General features: G+C 32.8%; 5 protein-coding genes across 8 annotated transcripts; 4 read left to right on the top strand and 1 right to left on the bottom strand.

Moving 5' to 3' along the window:
* Positions 1-1,541: 1,541 nt before the first annotated feature.
* Positions 1,542-7,860, top strand: LOC107953282 (peptidyl-prolyl cis-trans isomerase CYP71). Of its 2 annotated transcripts, XM_041117718.1 has the most exons (13): positions 1,542-1,851; positions 2,159-2,244; positions 2,481-2,569; positions 3,509-3,748; positions 3,870-3,991; positions 4,233-4,308; positions 4,433-4,540; positions 4,618-4,794; positions 4,924-5,141; positions 5,541-5,673; positions 6,249-6,472; positions 6,887-7,040; positions 7,305-7,860. In XM_041117718.1, the coding sequence occupies exons 1-13, from the start codon at positions 1,697-1,699 to the stop codon at positions 7,386-7,388; spliced, it is 1,866 nt and encodes a 621-aa protein (XP_040973652.1). In that variant the 5' UTR covers positions 1,542-1,696; the 3' UTR covers positions 7,389-7,860. The 2 variants fall into 2 exon arrangements, with proteins under 2 accessions (XP_040973652.1, XP_016744020.2); XM_016888531.2 differs by lacking the exon at positions 1,542-1,851 and having other exon boundaries at positions 2,186-2,244; positions 3,501-3,748.
* Positions 7,861-8,291: 431 nt separating this feature from the next.
* On the bottom strand, positions 8,292-9,707 carry LOC107953284 (60S acidic ribosomal protein P2-1). The gene is made up of 3 exons (XM_016888532.2): positions 9,374-9,707; positions 8,631-8,860; positions 8,292-8,543 (listed from the first exon to the last, which is right to left on the bottom strand). The coding sequence occupies exons 1-3, from the start codon at positions 9,459-9,461 to the stop codon at positions 8,517-8,519; spliced, it is 345 nt and encodes a 114-aa protein (XP_016744021.1). The 5' UTR covers positions 9,462-9,707; the 3' UTR covers positions 8,292-8,516.
* A 375-nt stretch (positions 9,708-10,082) lies between these two features.
* On the top strand, positions 10,083-13,501 carry LOC107953281 (uncharacterized). 3 transcript variants are annotated; one of them, XM_041117720.1, is made up of 7 exons: positions 10,083-10,271; positions 10,959-11,039; positions 11,393-11,542; positions 11,739-11,812; positions 11,929-12,047; positions 12,778-12,861; positions 13,025-13,501. In XM_041117720.1, exons 2-7 carry the CDS (start codon positions 11,033-11,035, stop codon positions 13,116-13,118), a joined length of 528 nt encoding a protein of 175 aa, XP_040973654.1. In that variant the 5' UTR covers positions 10,083-10,271; positions 10,959-11,032; the 3' UTR covers positions 13,119-13,501. The 3 variants fall into 3 exon arrangements, with proteins under 3 accessions (XP_040973654.1, XP_040973653.1, XP_040973655.1); XM_041117719.1 differs by having other exon boundaries at positions 10,116-10,271; positions 13,016-13,501; XM_041117721.1 differs by lacking the exons at positions 10,083-10,271; positions 10,959-11,039 and having other exon boundaries at positions 11,405-11,542; positions 11,747-11,812; positions 13,016-13,501.
* Positions 13,502-15,098: 1,597 nt separating this feature from the next.
* On the top strand, positions 15,099-16,245 carry LOC121203668 (pentatricopeptide repeat-containing protein At5g16860-like). Its single transcript, XM_041074101.1, has 3 exons — positions 15,099-15,434; positions 15,527-15,650; positions 15,803-16,245. The coding sequence occupies exons 1-3, from the start codon at positions 15,099-15,101 to the stop codon at positions 16,243-16,245; spliced, it is 903 nt and encodes a 300-aa protein (XP_040930035.1).
* Positions 16,246-16,352: 107 nt separating this feature from the next.
* Positions 16,353-17,783, top strand: LOC121203670 (pentatricopeptide repeat-containing protein At1g25360-like). The gene is made up of 4 exons (XM_041074102.1): positions 16,353-16,422; positions 16,530-17,231; positions 17,333-17,647; positions 17,737-17,783. The coding sequence occupies exons 1-4, from the start codon at positions 16,353-16,355 to the stop codon at positions 17,781-17,783; spliced, it is 1,134 nt and encodes a 377-aa protein (XP_040930036.1).
* Positions 17,784-19,553: the final 1,770 nt, after the last annotated feature.

Here is a 19,553-nt window from a genome sequence, read left to right on the forward strand (position 1 = left end):
AATTTTAAAATTTTAAAAATAATATTAATTTTGTAACTCAAAAAGTTATAAAAAGTTTCTAAAAAATATATAAAATATATAAAATGTAAAAAAACCTTAATCCATTATTTCATAAACCCTAAAAACCTTAACCTTACAAAACCCTAACCCTAAAACCTTAACAAAAATCTAAACCCTAACCCTAAAGTAATTAAAATAACAAAAACAATAAAATAACTCTAGCCCATGGAGAGAGAACAAAGCATTTTCCTGCCAATCTATTGAGCTGGACACGTCTTCGTTTTTCGACCTAATTCGATAAATTTTAAAAAAATCTACCTAATTTGATAATTTTCCAAAAAAAATCGGTATTTTTAAGTATTTTAGCCACAAATCCATCCATTAATTAATATACTATCATAAATAATATACTATAATAAGAAATTATAAATATATTATTTTAATATATTTTTATAATCCATCATCAATTAAAATATTTTAATTTTGTAATAAATCATCAATACTATTATAAAAAATAATTTATTTATAATATCATTTATTATGAATTAATATATCATCAATATTATTATTATAAAAATAATTTATCTGTAATATTATTATTTACCTTAATTGATGATATAATTAATAAAAAAATCCATAATATTACATTAATTTCTGTTACTCATAATAAATAGATATTGTTTTTATTTTGATAAGATTTTTCATTTAAAAATTTGATGAAATAGCTGTAATATAATTTTATTAAAAAAATAATGAATATTAAAAATAAAAAATAAATGAAAAATGGAGAGAGTGCCACATGGCGCAAAGGTAGGGTATGTAACTTGTTATAATGTATATGATTATTAATAGTAAAAAGATCATATTTAAAACCTAATGTAAAAATAGGATTCACTTTAAATATAATTAAAAAATGAAGTATTGTGAAACTCAAAATATCTATTTTTGCTTCTTTACCTTCTTTTATAATATATATATATATATATAGTTTTAGTTAAGTTTATAATTTTATATTACAATAATCACATAAATTTTTTAATTGTATGAATTGAGCTAGGATTAAATCTGATTAAATTTTTTTTTGATATTTATGACTCTTAGAAAATTTAAATTATTTGCATAATGATAATTAAAAAAATTATCTTATAATTTTAGAAAATAAATTATCAATTTCATATATATTTTTGATAATTTTAGAATGTTTCACAGATTTTTCAGAATTATCATTTATTTTAAAAAATCTAAATGTATTGAATGGATATTTTAGCTATAGTTTAAATGCCAAATTAGTTACTAGTTCATTAAGTTAACGTAGCACATCATCATTTGATTAGTGATAATGAAAGTTAATTGACTAATGACCAAATTATAACAAACTAATAATGTTGGTGACTATTATAATAATTTTTTTAAAATTAAGTGATTGAAAAGTAATTTTAACATTAGTTTAATGATATTTTATATTTTTTACCCATAAAAAAGCATTTTAAAACCATAAATGGGCCATCGCCTATAAATATGGGCTTAATGCTGAATCCACTGGGCTAAGATTTTGAAATAGAGACCCATACAGACCTATATTCTCTCTTTTTCTTCTTTATTTCCTTTCTTCTTCATCATCTTCCCCTTTCTCCCTCTTTTTGCATACATCTCAGAACAGGAAAAAGAAAAAAAGGTAAAGAGAAAAACAGCGCAAATGGAAGAACCTCAAAACGGAAACGAAAAGTTAAATACTATCGCAGAGGAAGAGGAGGAGCCGGTTATAGGACCAGGACCAGCCCCTCGAGCTCGACCCAAGCGCCCGCTCCAATTTGAACAAGCATATCTCGATTCCCTTCCTTCAGCTAACATGTAACTTTCTTCTTCTTCTTCTTCTTCTTCTTCTTCTTCTTCTCATTTCAGTAATTATTTATTTATTGGAATTTTGTCGCTTTCTCATGGTTTCCTTAGGGTTTAATGAAATTGTCTTCTTTGCTTTGGAGTTTAGGGTTTTGAATTCAAGCTTCAGCCTTTTTTCATTTTGTTTTTTTAAGTGAAAAAAGAAGCAAGGAGCAAAGGAAACGAAAAAATAAACCTTAATTTCTTTGTACTGAAGTTGTGAATAAAGAGCTCTAAGAGCTCATGATGTATGCCTCTTTTTTGTGTATGTGATTTCTAGGTATGAGAAAAGCTATATGCATCGAGATGTAGTTACTCATGTTGCTGTATCGTCCGCAGATTTTTTCATCACTGGAAGTGTTGATGGTAAGCTTTATGATGTCAATATTTATAAAACAATATCTAAAAGTCCCAATATTGTATTGATAAAAAAAAGTGTCATTATCTAAAGTCTGCTTTAAGTGTATATATGCTTCTTTCCTCATTCGGGTTTTTGGTTTAAATTTTATCAGTAATATTTGAGGCTTTAACAGTGAATGGGATTTTGATACTGGCTTATAGATTGCTTGTCTTCATTTTACTTATTTATTTATTTTTACTAGGGCATTTGAAATTTTGGAAGAAGAAAGCGGTTGGGATTGAGTTTGCAAAGCATTTTAGATCCCACCTGGATCCCATTGAAGGTCTAGCGGTGAGCTTTCCCTCTTATTTCCCATATGCATATTGTGTTTAAAGTTTAAATCTTTTTTTTTTTCTTCTCAATTGCTCTATGCTTCAATTAATAATATTATGCGCGTAGGCTGTAGCTTATTGTAGTTATTTTACATGCACATTAAAATTGCTTATTGCTGATAGGCCTCTTTTTTTATTTTATTGACTGCTATGGAAGGTTTAAGTGAAAGTTGGTGTTATTGTGATAATTAACACCAGCTATTCTGAATTACTTAGTTAATTTCTGATCTCCTGTCTAATTACATTTGTCACTGCTTTTTAATAGCGGATTTTTATTTCATTGACAATGAACCCATGATTGCTTTAGATTGCTAGTCCACCTAGATCTTGCACAGGCTATTTGTTATCTTCTTTCATCCAGTGAATTTTTGTTTCTGTTGATGTTCTGATTTTTGTATTTTCCCCATGATTGCTGTTTAAAGATGTAGAGGACTAACCTTTCTGAAAAGAAAAAAAAAGATGTAGAGGACTATAATGACTCGTATATCATTTTGATGTTTTAATCCTTCATTTATTTAAGAGCTGTATATCATCGACAACTTCATAAGATTTTTAAATATTATGCTATTGAAAACTGATGTTTCTATAAAATACAAAGGTATAGTTAAAGACTGTTATCAGCATTGTTTAGTTTTACTCACTTCTCTTTTTCTCTCTCTCCATAGTTCCTATATGTGATTTTGATTTGATAGATACATTTCTCGGAAGTGAATGTTTGAACTATATGGGTGTTTCTGCATTTCGTTGTTTATGATTTGTTTTAACATTCAGAATTTTCTTTTGAATCTGCTCGCCCTTTAGGTTTTTTTTTTTTTAAGGTATTTTATCATCTTTCATTTAGTCTTCTATGAGTTTGTTGTTGGTGCATTCATCAACCATGACTTGTTCAGCTATGCAGGTTAGTGCAGATGGTTTACTTTGCTGTACAATTTCTAGTGACCGCTCTGTAAAGGTTTATGATGTGGTCAACTATGACATGATGGTTATGATTCGCCTACCTTATGTTCCTGGTGCTGTTGAATGGGTCTACAAGCAAGGCGATGTCAAAGCTAAGCTTGCCATTAGTGATAGAAATTCATCATTGGTCCATATATATGATGCACGAGCTGGTTCAAACGAACCCATCATTTCTAGAGAGGTATCTATACTTTGTTGAAAGTTTTCACGATTATCAATTTTTGAACTTTTCTCCTTTTACTTTTGTTTATAAGTTAACTGATTTCTGTTTTCATTTTCCCGCTTGGACTAATATTTTCCAGATACACCTGGGGCCCGTGAAAGTAATGAGGTACAATTCTGCATTTGACATTGTAATATCTGGTGATGAGAAAGGAATTATTGAGTACTGGAGCCCTGCCACACTTCAGTTTCCAGAAAGCGAGTATGTGCCAATGTTCACGTATACAATCATTAGCAATGTACTCTAGTTTCATGGAAGATTTACAGTTTTAGCTCCATTTAAAGATGAATATTTTCTTGTTTGGATTACAGATTACTGTTGAAACTTTCTTTCTATTGTTAGGCGAATGCTGTAGTCTGATTATGGTGTTGACATGTTGAGCATTTCACTTGTTGATGCACATTGTCTGCTATTTCAAAATTTGTATATATGCTGCATGCAGGGTGAATTTTAGATTGAAAAGTGATACTAATCTCTTTGAAATTGCAAAATGCAAGACAACTGTTTCTGCAATTGAGGTACAAAACTCTTCCATTGGAGTTGGTTTTTCTCTGGATTTCTTTGCTACGATTCTTTTGAATGCTTCTTGTAAATTATTAAAATTTTCATTCTTTTTTTCTACTTCATTTTATTGCTATTCAGGTCAGCCCGGATGGTAAGCAATTTTCTATTACATCGCCTGATCGCAGGATACGTGTGTTTTGGTTCAGAACTGGTAAATTAAGGCGAGTTTATGATGAATCACTTGAGGTAAAAGTTAGTGAGCAGTGGATTTTTACATAAATCCTTTTTGGAATTGCTAACAATTGTCAGTACCCTTTGAGTAGGTAGCTCAAGATCTTCAGAGAAGTGATGCTCCCATGTATCGGCTGGAAGCTATCGACTTTGGCAGAAGAATGGCTGTTGAGAAGGAAATTGAGAAAACTGAAACTGCACCTCAACCGAATGCAGTTTTTGATGAAAGCTCTAATTTCCTCATATATGCTACACTTCTGGGGATAAAAGTAAGAAACTGTTTCCTTAATAGATTCTACAGCAAATAACAAGCTGAACTATTTTTTAGAACAAACAATAAGTACAAATTTTTATGCTCTCTAAATTCTCTAATACTTGTTCATATTTCATTTTGATAGATTGTTAATTTACACACCAATAAAGTTGCTCGAATACTTGGAAAGGTTGAGAGTAATGACAGATTCTTGAGAATTGCATTATATCAAGGTGATCGAAGCAGCAAGAAAGTGAGAAAAATTCCTGCTGCTGCAGCAAATGTCAATGAAAGTAAAGACCCATTAACAGATCCAACTCTCTTGTGTTGTGCTTTCAAGAAGCATAGGATCTATCTATTCAGGTATAAGAATCTGCAGCACGACATCTACTGGCTAGCAACAGCATGTTTGAATTTAGAATTCTCATGTAATGCTTCATGCCAAAAAGGGTGACTTGCAACACTCCATGGATGAATCACCATTGAGAACTCATCTATTGAGGTCTGATGGATGATCAGTTATTGATGTCATAAGCTCACAGCAAAATATAAATTTATTTGGATAAAAAGTCAGGTGTCATAGTGCATTGCCATCTATATTGACAACATTTCACATGTCTGGCTTATGTGCTTTCATAGGTTGTTCCTTTAAAAATAAATTTCACCATAACTTTGAGTTGTCTATCTACAATTTATAGTTAATATTCTGTTTCTCCTTTGGGTTACATATAATTACTCTGATGGTTTTAATGATTTATATAGTCGACGAGAGCCAGAAGAACCTGAAGATGCCACAAAAGGAAGGGATGTCTTCAATGAAAAGCCACCTGCTGATGAGCTTCTGGCTGTATCTGATATTGGAAAAGCAGTTACAACTTCTCTTCCTGACAATGTGGTGAGTTTTCTTTCTGTAATGTGCATGGAAAAGGAAAAACTTCGAGTTGTTGTGCCCTCCTTGGTTCTGTTCTCAATATTGACCATAAGAGAGTTTAATAAGGAAAAATGCATAACAATGATGACACCTTTGTTCGAAGCTTTGAGAGTATAAAGGAAATGGCATATGGCATAACATTTTTAAATTTTACTTGAGAATAATTAGTTTGAAACTTCTATAAGACATGAATTAGGACAGGGTACTAAAGGAATTCCTTTATGACCTCCCTCTCTTTCTCTTTGTCCTTTTTGTTGCATGGAAATAATCAAATCAAATTTTGTCAAGAAGTTTAATGGTTATTAGACTGATCAGAGCAGTTATTAGAACAAAATATCTATTTGAAACCTTTTGTCTCCACAGACAAAGAATTATATTGTTCTAGAAGTTAAAAAGGTTATAGGCATGTAGGGAATGGTTCTTTTTATTTTCAGCGGAGGGTTCTTTTAAGTATATCATCTATGACATAGTTTAGTTCCTTATCTTCATTTTATGTGCATGTCTTGGATTATTTTCTGATTGGCTATCTATTCTTCCAGATACTGCACACCACGATGGGCGACATTCACATGAGACTCTACCCAGAAGAATGTCCAAAAACTGTGGAGAACTTTACTACACACTGTCGGAATGGCTATTATGATAATCTAATCTTTCACCGTGTCATCAAAGGATTCATGATACAAACAGGAGATCCATTGGGAGATGGCACTGGTGGGCAGTCTATTTGGGGAAGGGAATTTGAGGATGAGTTTCATAAAAGGTAACTGTTTAGCTTTTTCTAGATTAAGCATTAGCATTTTTGCCACCTGGAACTTGTAGCACCTGGAATTTTGAGGTGTGAATTTGGTGCATTAATTGGAGGATCACACTGACTTTATATTTGCTACATTCTGACCCCTATCCTGTTTGTACCCCCTTCCTGTTGGCTCTTGCCTTCAATGATGATCATGTTAGCTTTGCTTAGTGGAGGCTTTCCATAAATGCTATAGGGAATACAGTTGGTTTGGCATTATGCTGGAATTTATTTGATATACAACGATGCAAATATGTTTTACTTCCTTGGTATACTAGTATTAATGTTCTTAGGTTATCAGTCTCATGGTTTTTATTTATTGGATTTATAACTGCTTTAAAGCTCAACTGATTGCTGGATGGAACATTTCTACCCTTGCAGTTTACGACATGACAGGCCTTTCACAGTGTCGATGGCTAATGCTGGCCCCAATACGAATGGCTCACAGTTCTTTATAACCACAGTGGCTACTCCATGGTTGGACAATAAGCATACGGTATTTGGTAGAGTTGTTAAGGGAATGGATGTGGTGCAGGTATGTACATCTCTACAGTCACTATCATATGGCTGCTGCTTGCTTTTTTTATTCCCTACACACACATGCATATTCTTACGAGAGGATTCAGTATGTTTTTTGCTTTGCTTCTCAAACGATGAAAAATATATAAATATTGAAGGTTTTGAATTAATAGTCCCTGTAATTGAATTCCTTCTTTGTTGTTTGAATTATTTTTGGAACTTAGCATATGTGATGTCCTGGTATGTATACTGTCTTATTATTCTCCTGCACTGTTGGCAGGGTATTGAGAAAGTGAAGACAGACAAAGCTGACAAGCCATATCAAGATGTTAAAATCTTAAATGTGACTGTGCCGAAGTCTTAAGAGTTGCTTGCCATGGTGAATTATATCTTGGATATTGTTTGACCTGCATTAACAATTGGCCATGAGAAGCTGGTTGGCTTGTTTAGTCCATGTTAGAACGTTCATTTTACCAATGTTCAGCTTCCATATTGGTTCTAATTTGTTTAGCCAGCAGGTCAAAGATTATTGTGTTGGAGCACTTTCACATTGCCAGGAATATCAGACTAGAACATGATTGGAATCAGAATACTTTTTCCCTCATCAAGCGGTCATAGGCTGAGCAGTCGTTGAACTTTTGTTTTATGTTAATCTTCCTGAATTATATGACTTTTGCCCGATGTAGAATTTTGATATTTCATTATCGAGTGGTACCAACTACCAAATATAGATTGTATATTTCCAGCCTGGTAAGGGTTTTTCTTTGAATTACATGGAGAAAACTGGTTTTATATTTAAAACCCTGGCCATGATTATGCATGTGATATTTTTAACATACTCTTCTTGCCATTGTCATTATTTTGTTAGCAAGTGGAAAAGTTTTTTCATATCAATTTGAACTTATTTAATCATTAATGAATGTTTTTTACTTTACACCTAAATGAATACATTTGTATCGTTAATGCGAAGGGCTTAATCAATTAGGGCATGGTACAAAATTGAGAAATTATTACCCCAGTTTAATTTTATCCCCTCCGTCAATAGCATGATCCACTATTTACTCTTTTAGCAACTTCTTTGCTTATCTTATTATATCATTCCTCCCATACCTTAATGACTCAATGCCTTTGTACTTTGTAGGCACAGCATTAAATCAACCAGATTTCAGCAATTCCCAAGTACATATGTAACAGAACAAAATTGGGTTTCACGGTTATCCATGGCATGTATCTCAAGCCTAAAAAGAAAATGCATGAAGGGAAAAGAGAAACAAAACCACAGATTTATTCCGTCACTAAAGTATAGCTAGAAATATAAGGTATTCTGCATCATTCAGCAAACTCAACCATGAGCAGCAGCAATCCAGAAATCCACGATTATAACAAGTGCGTCACTATTTTTTACTATATTCCAAGAATATCTAAAACCATGTCCAACTACATAACCACTACTAACTGCATATAAGAAGTCTTTGATATTTGCAATACTTGCTTAGTCGAAGAGGCTGAAACCCATATCCTGCATCCAAAAAGGAGATTATATCAGTAAAAGCCACAACAATAAAGGGAATGGGTACAACTCAATTTCTGAGATTGAAATGATTACATCATCGGACTCTTCCTTCTCCTCAACTTTCTCCTCTTTCTTGGTCTCGGCAGCAGGTGCATCACCAGCACCACCACCGGTTGTAGGAGCTGCAACAGCAACACCACCACCACCACCAGACGGAACTGAAGCCAGCTTCTCCCTTCCACTTGCAATTAGCTCGGTTATATCTTTTCCTTTGACTTCGGATAAAAGCATCTCTATCTTATCATCATCAGCCTCAGCTCCAACTACGACATATTAAACGAAAAAAGGGTAAAAAAAAATTGTTCCTGTACGAATGCCAAAGAATCCTCCAAGAATTTGATTCCACTTCCCAACATTCAGCTTTGGTGTTAGGGTTAGAGCGCTACTAATTTATTGGGTCCGCAATTTGAGAATATAGGAAGGAACACAGATGCTGAAATCCAATCTTATATACTCCTAAAGATGACTATATGAATCATGTGAGCTAAGGCTTGGTTTTTACAACTTCCTTTCTGCTATTTGTAAATATTTACTACTTGGAAGTTAAAATAATGATATTTACTGACAAATGTTCGAAAATTTTTCACTAAAAAAGAGATACGTAGTAGATTCCCATAAATTGGGTTCAAATAGACCATATGCCTAAAAATGGAGGAACAAACAAATCATAGCTAAATTAAACCCTAAAAGATAAGTGAAGCACCACCGAATCAAAGATAGAGTTAAAAGAATACAGTAGATGTAAGACAAAAAAAGAGTTGAGGGAAAAAAAAAACCTGATCCGAGAATAGCCTTCAAATCATCGGCAGAAGGGTTTGTGTTCCCTCCCAAAACGGCAAGCAAGAAAGCGGCTATCACCTTCATTTTGACGGAGGTGCTGTGGATGAACAACGGTGGTTGATTATTTGATGAGTGTGGAAATCTTTTAAGGTTTTTGTTTACTACTTTTTTGGTGGACCAGAACAAAGCAATCTAATTTCAAACGTATTTTATCAATAAAGTATAAAAATAGTCACTTTGTTTGTATTATATTAGATTTTAGTTATTTTGAAATATCATGTTTTAGGTATTTACATTATTATTTTATTATTAATTGATTACTCTACCATTAAATTTCGTTACCTTCCTAATGGTAGTCCTATGTGGCAGTTTAAATAAGTTTTAAATATCAACTTGAATGGTCAGATGCTGGGATGAAAATAAATTTTTAATTAAATAAATTTAATTTGAACTGCCACGTAAGATATCTAAATTGGCATTCAAAATTTATTTAAATTGTCATATAGGATCGTTGTTAAGGAAGTAACAGAGTTTAACGGTAGAGTGACCACTTTGTAATAAAATAATAACGTAAATGACTAAAACATAACATTTCAATCATAAATGACTAAAATATAATCTAAAGCAAACAAAAATAATTATTTTTATAGTTTACCATATTTTATTATTACTCTTATTTCGCCCAAAAGCGATAATGCAGACAAGGGGCCCTAAATGGGCCTAAATGCCATCATCCAAAGGAATCTTTCATTTTTATTACCAGCCGGTAATCAATGAATTTTAAGGTTTTTAGGTTTTCTCCAACCGGTGGTCTTCCCCAATTAAGCAAAATAATCCTCCCAATTTTCGAAACCCTAACTTTGTTCTTCCATTCCATTCTCTGTCAATTTCGAGGTATCTTTACAGCGTGCTTTGTTTTTTTTTAACTCGTTTCTTGGCTTCATTTTTCTCGGTTGTTATATTGTTTAGGTACTTTTTTTTCTTTGCTTAATTCGAAATGGGTGTTTTGCCTTCCATAACTGATAGCGTTAAATGCTGTATTTGAAGTCAAATTTTTTTGTTGATTTTATCTGTGGGTTTTGTGCATTGAATTACCTGTTTTAACTAATGGGTCAGATGTATTTGCTGATAATATGCTTAGGATGTGGCTTTGCTTTACTTGTAATGTTATTCTTAGGTTTATGAGATATTTTAGCGTCTCGTTAGTGCTTTTAAGTTCAAATGCTTGTTAATAAGTTAGTGCATTTTCGTTTATATAGGCATCTCTTTTTAACTAGTGAGTGGCTTTGCTTTAGTTGTAATGTTAGGTTTATGAGATATTCAGAGTTGATGTAATGATCGAATTTGATTTCTGTATTTGCTTTAATTTGTTTTTGTTTTGATGTCTTCTTACTAATTGCTTCTATTTAGTAACTGGTAAGGTACAATAATGATTAAGAAACTTTGCACGTTTCAACAGTACAATAATACCCCATTTGAATCTCTCTTTGCTTCGATCTGGCCGTAGGCATTGTTGTTACAAATATTCCAATAATGATTAAGAAACTTTGTTGATTCTATTCTCTTCTTTTTATTTCACAGGTTTTAACTGACGCTGAGCTATAATTGAATACCAAGTTCATCTTACTAGGTGGAAAGCTAACTAGAAAGCAGCCATGGATGGTATGTGAAGGTTTTTCTTTTTTTAGTTTAGATGTCTGTTATTGCAGTTTTAAGTAAAGGATTTTTGGTTTTTGGTTTCAAAGTTTTAAGGCGATAGCTTTTGCTTGTGATTTTACTTTAAATGTGAAAGATTTTTCATTTTTGTTATATTCTGGACTATGGCTGAACATGGTTATTGTTTTGAAATTGAAATTAGTACCTAGCAATTGTTAAATGTTTAACATAAATATTGTGTTCATGTCTCTGCAAAGATATATGAATTTTGCTTTCTATCAATTCTAGTTATTGTTTAAAATTATGAATGACCAATACTCATTGACTGATTTTCTTTGTTACCTGCTGTATTGTTTCAGTTGATTCACAACCAACTATGGAGGAAACTATATTGGTTGGTGATGACCTAATGATGGGGCCACCATCTCCTGTCATCCCACAAGAAATCGCATCTCATGTGCTTGAAGGTGTCGAGTTTTGTGATGGGATCTTACGGAATTTATTTTTGTGTAAGTTGTGTTTTTAACTTAACAATCTTTATGTAAAAGGCGGAGTATGTATAGCATTGATTGACTGATATTAAATCTTCATTCTTTTTGGTGACTTGATTGATTATTTGCTTAATTTTGCCAAATGATAGACCAAATACTTTCTTATGCATTTCGTGTACAGCCATACATTCTTTATGATTGCTGTATGCTGTAGGTTTGCAGATTAATGATATCGAGCCTTTCTGTCAAGATGAGCTGGCATTATATAGACAATGTGCTGAAAAGAGGGTAAGGTTTCTAATGGTTATTCCTGTTGCATGAATAAGTACATCGAATTAGCTTTCTTGAGTTTCTTCCAAAAAAAAAAAGGCTTTCTTGAGTTTGTTTGAAAATCTGGGTTTCAGGACAAGGAACTAAGGCAACGGCTTCAAGATAGCGAGAGAAAGTTGGGGTTGTCAATGCCTTTTGATCAAGCAAAGGAAAGAGCTAGTCAGCTTGAATCAGAAGTCACATCATTGGAGAGGTAATTGATTAAGATTTTATTAATGTCTTTTGCAAGAATCCGTGAATCTTGGTAGTCCTAAAATATTGTGCTTTTTGCATTTGTTACTTGGTAGTACCGAGTCAAGATTCTTTAGCATTCAATTGCAAAGCTAAATTGCTTTATCAATATTGATAAATCTTCTATAGGAAGTTGCAAATATCAGCGTTTCTGATGTCTTAGTACCAGCTCTATGAAAATTAAAGATCCAACTTATAACTCTTTGAAGTATCTTACTTTCATAGTTGCAATAGCATTTCTGATGTCTTAGTACCAGCTCTATGAAAATTAAAGATCCAACTTATAACTCTTTGAAGTATCTTACTTTCATAGTTGCTCTTTGCTATTGCAGCATCTTGGATGAATAAAAGTATGGATAAAGTAGGAAGGTAACATGTTCTTGTTGAGGAACCATTTTGTCCTATTTACTTGGCCTCGGATGTAAGTGGTGGATACGGATGTCTGACATGGATATATTGAATTTGTTCTAAGTTTTTTCTGTGTACTGATATGTGTGGGACTCAAGTGTTAGACACGGTACTGGAAGGAAAATGAGTTTGTTTTACAAAGGATTTGCCCCTAGTTAATTATCATCCTTTATATTTGTTCCCTTTACCAACCATAGCATTTTGTTTTTCTGTTTACAGTCGTATAGAATTATTTAATCACAATTGAAACTGAATGATATCATGTATTCATGACTATTCTATAGGCGCTTGATTCTGGCAAGTGGAATTGAAGGCATTGAAGGATTTCGTCAAAGATGGAGTCTGCATGGACGACTTACAGATACCAAGTAATGCTTGTGATTTACAAAAAATCCTTTTATCTTCTCCGTACATTGTATGTTCATTAGTAGAATCCCATAAATGAATCTTCTTGATCATTCTTTTATACCAAAATTTGAGTAATCTGGTAAACAAGACATGTTTGTTTAATCCTACGTTAAGTATGTGCAGGAAAAGGCTGGAATCCTTAAAACTGGGGATGGAGAAGAGAAAAGAGGATGAACCAAGCAAAACACCAACCAGGAAAAGTGGATTCTTTTGGTAACAGTGGTGGCCTTAGGTGCTTATAACAAGAAGATGCATAACGAGGGTCCATCTTAAAAGACATGGGTCTCGGTTTAGCGTGCTGTAGGCTGTAGGTAATACGAGGATGGAATTTATTAGTTGTGAAATCCTTGTTCTGTTCCACCCTCCTTGAAGATCAATGCCAAAGTACTTTGAAAATATGATGGGGGGTGTTGAGCTTTTTTTTTTTGTTTTTGTTTTTTTTTTCCCATTTTACAAATTCCGTCCTCCAAATCACATCTTCAGCTATAGTTTGATATGAGTATGTTCATTTGAAATTATATTTTTGTATTCCTCTGTGGGAACTAAGGTGTTGATGTTGTTGGGCTGGATGGGTTAAATTAAGAATTGACTATTCCTATAGATTGGATTTGTCCAAAAAATATATGTTTTTAGATTCTTATAATCTAATCCATACATTTGTAAGCCAATTCATACATTCAATCCAAAAAGTATATTTTAGGTTGTTAATAATGTTAATTTTTTTATTAAATTTATTGGTGTGATATTTGAAATAAAAAATTTTACTTGGTAGTAAACTTGGATTTAAAAAAATAATTTTAATAATTTTAACAGTTAAATTTGAATTTTGAAATTTAAAATGTAGAGATAATTTTAAATTTATAAAGAATAAAGTGATTTATGGCATATTTAAATACTTTTTAAATTGACATATTTGTATAGTGTCATACCTATATGTGTGTCCATATCTTATCCCTCATAAAGCAAAAAAGTTAAAATGTGTTTCAAGTCCTTGGACTCTGTGTATTGGTAATTTAATCTCTTTATTTTTATTTATATGAATTTAGTTATTTAATTTTCAGATTTTAATATTTTATTCAAGTTTTTTACTTCTTTAAATTTTTTTGTTAATATTATTTGGTGTGATATTTTAAAATAAAATATACTCATTTAGTAGTCATGTAACAATACAAATGATGTTGAAATTAACTTGAATTTAATAGAAGTAATTTAAAAAATATTAATAATTAGACTTGTATTTTTAAATTCGAAAGATAGAGAGATTAAATTCCTTGAAATAAAAGTGGAGGGACTAAAAAATTTACAAAATAAAGAGATTAAATTCTTTGAAGTAAAGATAGAAAGACTAAATTTTAAATAAGAGGAGTAGAAAGGCTTGGAAAATATTAAAAAAAAAACTTAAAACTAAAATTATATCTTAATCTAAAATCACATCGTCTTGTTTAATTTATTTTTTAGATACTGGAGTTCGCTTAAATTTGAAAAATCAACTTATTTATCCAACAAATAATTTAATTTAATTAACTATTTTAAATATTTTTAGTGAAGCTCACCTGCATAAGACGTTGGGGAAGAGTATGGAGAAAAAACTGAAATATTTAGGATGGAAAGTGAAATTCATAAACAATAAGGGTAGAGGGAGGATTTAATTGAAAAATAAATAATATTTAGCGACGACAAATATGATTGGGAGATACTTGTGTGTAAAAGACTTATGAGATGATAATGCAATTAATTTATTTAATATTCTCTAGCTGCCCATGGTCATCTTGGCTAGGAGTGGTGGAACATAAATCAGTTGATCTCTTATCCATCCATGGAATGAAACACCCACCACCATCCATAATTTCCCCTTCCACTTCTTCCTTGTCAACTCTGAACTGTTATTCCTCGCAGAAAAAGCAAAGGAACCTTGCAAAGAAATTGCCACAACATAATCTCCATGCACTTCCTCCTCACATGCTCTTCCATTATCCCTTCTTCCCCTCCTTTTCTTCTTCTTCAAAGCCATACTCCCAAACTAACCCATTTCCCTCAACTCAATCACATCACCCCTCACAATTCACAACACCTAAAACTAACCCATTTCCTTAAACCCCATGCTAATCCAAAACCACCTCTTTTTTACTTCAATCTCCACCTTCAGCTCTATATCAATGCTGGTTTCATGCAAGAGGCGCGCGATCTATTTGACTCAATGCCTGAAAGAACTCTGATATCTTGGACCATCCTCATGTCAGGTTATGCCAAACATGGTCCTAGTGCGGAAGCGTTGGCATTGTTCAAAGAGATGCTGTCGTCTGGTGATAATCATAAAACACGCCTACGTCCTGACTCCTATGTTTATGCGGTTGTGTTGAGAAGTTGTGGAGAAATGAGAGAATTGGGGTTTGGGAAAGGAGTTCATGGCCAAGTTTTGAAGAAAGGAGAGGCTTTTCTTGATGGGTTTTTAGAGAATTCTTTGGTGAATATGTATTCAAGTTGTGGCCAATTGGAAGATGCTGTTTTGATTTTGACGGGATTGAGAAGCCTGGTTTGGTTGCTTGGAGTTCAATGTTAAGTGCTTACGTGAAAAATGGATTTGAAAAAGAGGGTTTGAGTGTTTTCCTTGATATGGTCTCTAAGGGAATTAAGTTGGATGCTTTTGTGTTTTCAATGGTTATCAAGGCATGTTCCAACTTGGAGGAGTTAAACTTGGGAATTCAAGTACATGGTTTAATGGTTAAGAAAGGGTTTGAGAAAGGGTCTTGTTTGTTTTGGACAATAGCTTAATGGATTTTTATGCAAAATGTAAGGATTTGAGGGGATTAAGAAACGTTTTTGATCAGCTGTACGAGAAAGATTTAGTTTCTTGGAACACATTAATTATGGGTTATGTACATAATTTTTATTACTTTGAAGCTCTTAGGAGTTTTAGAGTTTTAATGCATGATATTTGTTATTGTGATGATTTCACCATAACAAGTATTCTCAAGGCAATTTCTAGTTTACATGACATGGGCTATGGTAGGCAGGTTCATGGATATATAGTTAGAACAGGTTTTGTATCAAATAGCTATGTAATGTGCTCTCTTCTGGATATGTATATTGAGTGCATTGAACATGAGAGCTGGGAACAATGGGAAAAAGTTCCTTTGAAGGTGTATGCTGGCTTAGAAAGAGGAGAAGCCAATGAGTGTATTATTATTGCAAGCATGCTAAAATGGTGCTCTCTGTTATCAAATCTTGATGCAGGGAAAGTATTCCACTCCTTGGCCAGCAAATTAGCTGTAGATTCTGATCCATATGTTATAAGCGCTTTGATTGACATGTATTCCAAGTGTGGGGTGCCAGATGCTGCTTAAGGGTTTTCGAAAGAGTAGAAAACCCAGGCACCGTAACTTGGTCAGCTCTGATCTCTGGACTTTCTTGGAATGGGTGGTTTGTGGAAGCACTAACATGTTTCAATAAAATGCAGCTTAATGGTATTGAAGCAAATGAATTCACCTTAACATCTGTTATTCTGGCTTGTGTGGCTTTAGGTGATCTTAGAAAGGGAAGAGAATTGCATTGCAAGATACTCAAAACTTGTTATGAATCAAACGTTTCCATAGTTAACATGCTCATTAATCTTTACTCGCAATATCAGATCACCGACAAGCGCTCAAGATATGTTCCTTGGTTTCAGATGCTGAGATCTCATGGAATTTATTGATACAGGCCAGCCTCAAGGCAAATGACTATGAAATGATTCACAAACTTCTCAGGAGGATTCAATCGTGCTTTGGGTACCTTGAACCGATCTCTGTTTGTGATATTTTCAGATCCTGTAGCAGCCCAGTGCTTTTGAATATGGGGATGCAAGCTCAGGCTTACATGACCAAAAGGGGTCTTCTTTCGCATCCTACAAGTGGAAATGGTCTCATTCAGATGTATTCCGGATGTGGACAAATTGCAGAGGCTGATTTGGTGTTTGAATCGATGCCTGAGAAGAGTTCTCTGTGTTGGACATCTATCATCTCCGCAAAAGTGGAACATGGACATCCATCTGAAGCTCTGACATTGTTTAACGAAATGCGGAGGAGGAATAAATTAGTAGACTCAAGTACATTAAAATCAATCTTGAAAGCATGCAGCCAAATGGGTCGAGTAGATAAGGCACATAGCCTATTAATGTCCATGGAAGTGGTTTACGGAGTTAAGCCATCGGAAGAGCATTATTCCTGCGTCATTGAAGCTTTTACTCGAGCTGGAATGCTTGAAGAACTTGAGAACTTCATCGATGAGGTTGTTGTAGATAAAAACGATACTAAGATTTGGAACACTCTTCTTTCATCGGCCCGTGTTATAGGTAACATGGACATGGCAAAATTTGCCTTGGAGAAGCTTTGGAAATAGATCCAAATGACTGCTTTGCAAATCTAATGCTTGGCAAGGTCCTGGTGATGTTAGGCAAGTGGAAAGATGCATCGAAGACGAAAACATTAGGACCAAATTCCAGTTGCATAGAAGTGCAAAACAAAATATTTGAATTTGTCTCCGACCAAAAACCAAGTGAAGATGTGTTCTATAAGTTGGCTGAGATAGAAAGAGAGATGGAGGAGTTGGGATATGTAGAAGATAGAAACCATTTGCTGCATGATGCAGAAGAGGAAGAATATGATGGTGCAGGTCTTGGTCATACTGAGATGAAGGCCATCGCATTCGGGCTCTTATCGTTACCCCACAGAACGCCGGTAAGGGTGATTAAAAGCGTTAGGATGTGTGGTACTTGTCATCATGCATGCAAGTTTATGTCAACTTTTGTAGATCGAGAATTGGTTGTTAAGGACAATTGCACCTTTCACCCATTTCAGAGATGGCAAATGCAGTTGTCGGGATTCATGGTAGAAGCTGCCCATGAAATATGTAACTATAGTCTATACGTACAGATACATATATATAGGCCATCTTGTTGGTGTTATTCTTATGATCAATGTATAAATAACGGTATTCATTCTTTAGATCTCAGATTATGTACTGGGAAGAATCTTTCCAAGCATATCACACAAGTAAAACTAAGGATTCATAATCGAATTGATGGTCAAAACTATTGAGTTTTGGTTAAATTATTAAAAACATATATAAAAAATTCATGGGTGGGCCACTCATCTCTCTTTCTTCTGCCATCTTTCTTGTTACTGATTACCATGGTGCAACCATCATGTCTGTTTTAGCTTACAAGTCCCTAGGCTGCATACATAGTTCGTCATTGTCGATGAAGATTCTACCTACTCAAGTAATTATCACTCAACCCATGTTTTATATGTCAGAAAAAATAAATAAGAAAACAGAAACAAGAAAAACAAAAAAATAGTAGGGTGGATAAACTACACTAATAGTCATCCACCTATTAGTAAGTTTTTTTTTATTCAACCATGAAATATTATGAAATGACCACCTAACTATTAGTTTTTTTTCCTGTCATCCATTATTCAATTGTCTTTTTTTTTCACCAATTGGCTCCAGCTTTTAAATTGGCATAATAGCAATTTTAACTCTCAATATTTATACATTGTATCAATTTAGTCTTGATTCTAAAAAAAATCTAACCCTCAATATTTACATTTTGTAACTTTTCATAATTAGATGACCAAAAAAGAAATTTATTAATAGTTGAGTAACCATTTTATAACTTTTCATAGTTGGATGACAAAAAAAAACTTATAATTGGGTGAAGTTTACCCAAAATAGTATTAGTAAAATATTATAGCTTTGAGGCATATAGAATATTTTGTTGAAGTTGTTAATATGATTTTAAGATACAATAAAGCTGTTAATATTATAAGCAAAAGGCTTAGTGCTCAATTTGACCCCGAATCATGTCTATTTTCTCATTTTAGTACTTAACCTTATTTTTGTCAAAGATTGATTTTTAAACAATCATTTCATTATCCAGTTCAACCCATTTTTTATATTGATTTTTTAAGAACCCATGTGGCACCAATAAAAACGTGCCACATGGCACCTTTCAACAAATCACAATATGCCATGTGGCACTTAGGCTTATTTAAAATAAAAAAGCATTGACCCATCATTAGTCAGACATTGACTGGTGTTGACTGTTGTTGATCGGTGTCAATAGATCATTGACTTGCGTTGACCATCCACGTGGCGCTATTTGAATGCGCCACGGCACACTTCTTTTTTGTTTTTTAATATTATATATAATATGTTTGTTTAAAAATGTAAAAAATCATATATAATATATACATAATTAAAAAAATGTTAAAAATAAAAAAATTCTAAAAAAACAAAATATTATATAAAAATTGAATTTTTTTTATAAAAATTAAAAAAATATATTTTTACTTTTAAAAATGAAAAAAACTTCAATTTTCAATATATTTTCTTTTTTGAATTAGTTGTATATTATATATGTTTTTTAATTGCTTAAATATGTAAAAAATATAATATATAAATAATTCAAAAAACATTTTTAAAAAAATTAAAAAATATAAAATATAAAAATATAATTTTAAAAAATAAAAATGATGCAAGCTCCCAACCCGGCTTAGACGCTAGAATCGAATTCGAAAGAATATTAGCCACCGAAATTGTACACCCTAACCTGTATCCGTCGCGAAAGGGTTATGGGCATTATGTAGACAGAACATTTAAACATAATTATATA

The sequence above is a fragment of the Gossypium hirsutum genome, chromosome A07 (genome assembly GCF_007990345.1).
Source record: "Gossypium hirsutum isolate 1008001.06 chromosome A07, Gossypium_hirsutum_v2.1, whole genome shotgun sequence".
NCBI classification, from domain to species: domain Eukaryota; kingdom Viridiplantae; phylum Streptophyta; class Magnoliopsida; order Malvales; family Malvaceae; genus Gossypium; species Gossypium hirsutum.

Bases quoted from the DNA above. Each gene is read 5' to 3' on its own strand.
- LOC107953281 (XM_041117719.1), top strand. The intron at 11,543-11,738 runs GTAAGTTGTGTT...TGTATGCTGTAG, and splicing joins CTTACGGAATTTATTTTTGT to GTTTGCAGATTAATGATATC. The intron at 12,862-13,015 runs GTAATGCTTGTG...TCCTACGTTAAG, and splicing joins GGACGACTTACAGATACCAA to TATGTGCAGGAAAAGGCTGG.
- LOC107953284 (XM_016888532.2), bottom strand. From the start codon at position 9,461: ATGAAGGTGATAGCCGCTTTCTTGCTTGCCGTTTTGGGAGGGAACACA. The intron at 8,861-9,373 runs GTTTTTTTTTTC...AATATGTCGTAG, and splicing joins GAAGGCTATTCTCGGATCAG to TTGGAGCTGAGGCTGATGAT. The intron at 8,544-8,630 runs GTAATCATTTCA...TTTTGGATGCAG, and splicing joins AGAAGGAAGAGTCCGATGAT to GATATGGGTTTCAGCCTCTT.
- LOC121203668 (XM_041074101.1), top strand. From the start codon at position 15,099: ATGCCTGAAAGAACTCTGATATCTTGGACCATCCTCATGTCAGGTTAT. The intron at 15,435-15,526 runs GTTTGGTTGCTT...ATGGTCTCTAAG, and splicing joins TGACGGGATTGAGAAGCCTG to GGAATTAAGTTGGATGCTTT. The intron at 15,651-15,802 runs GTTTGTTTTGGA...ATTACTTTGAAG, and splicing joins AGGGTTTGAGAAAGGGTCTT to CTCTTAGGAGTTTTAGAGTT.
- LOC107953282 (XM_041117718.1), top strand. From the start codon at position 1,697: ATGGAAGAACCTCAAAACGGAAACGAAAAGTTAAATACTATCGCAGAG. The intron at 2,245-2,480 runs GTAAGCTTTATG...TATTTTTACTAG, and splicing joins CATCACTGGAAGTGTTGATG to GGCATTTGAAATTTTGGAAG. The intron at 4,795-4,923 runs GTAAGAAACTGT...TCATTTTGATAG, and splicing joins CTACACTTCTGGGGATAAAA to ATTGTTAATTTACACACCAA.
- LOC121203670 (XM_041074102.1), top strand. From the start codon at position 16,353: ATGCAGCTTAATGGTATTGAAGCAAATGAATTCACCTTAACATCTGTT. The intron at 16,423-16,529 runs GTGATCTTAGAA...TCGCAATATCAG, and splicing joins TCTGGCTTGTGTGGCTTTAG to ATCACCGACAAGCGCTCAAG. The intron at 17,648-17,736 runs GTACTTGTCATC...CACCCATTTCAG, and splicing joins TAAAAGCGTTAGGATGTGTG to AGATGGCAAATGCAGTTGTC.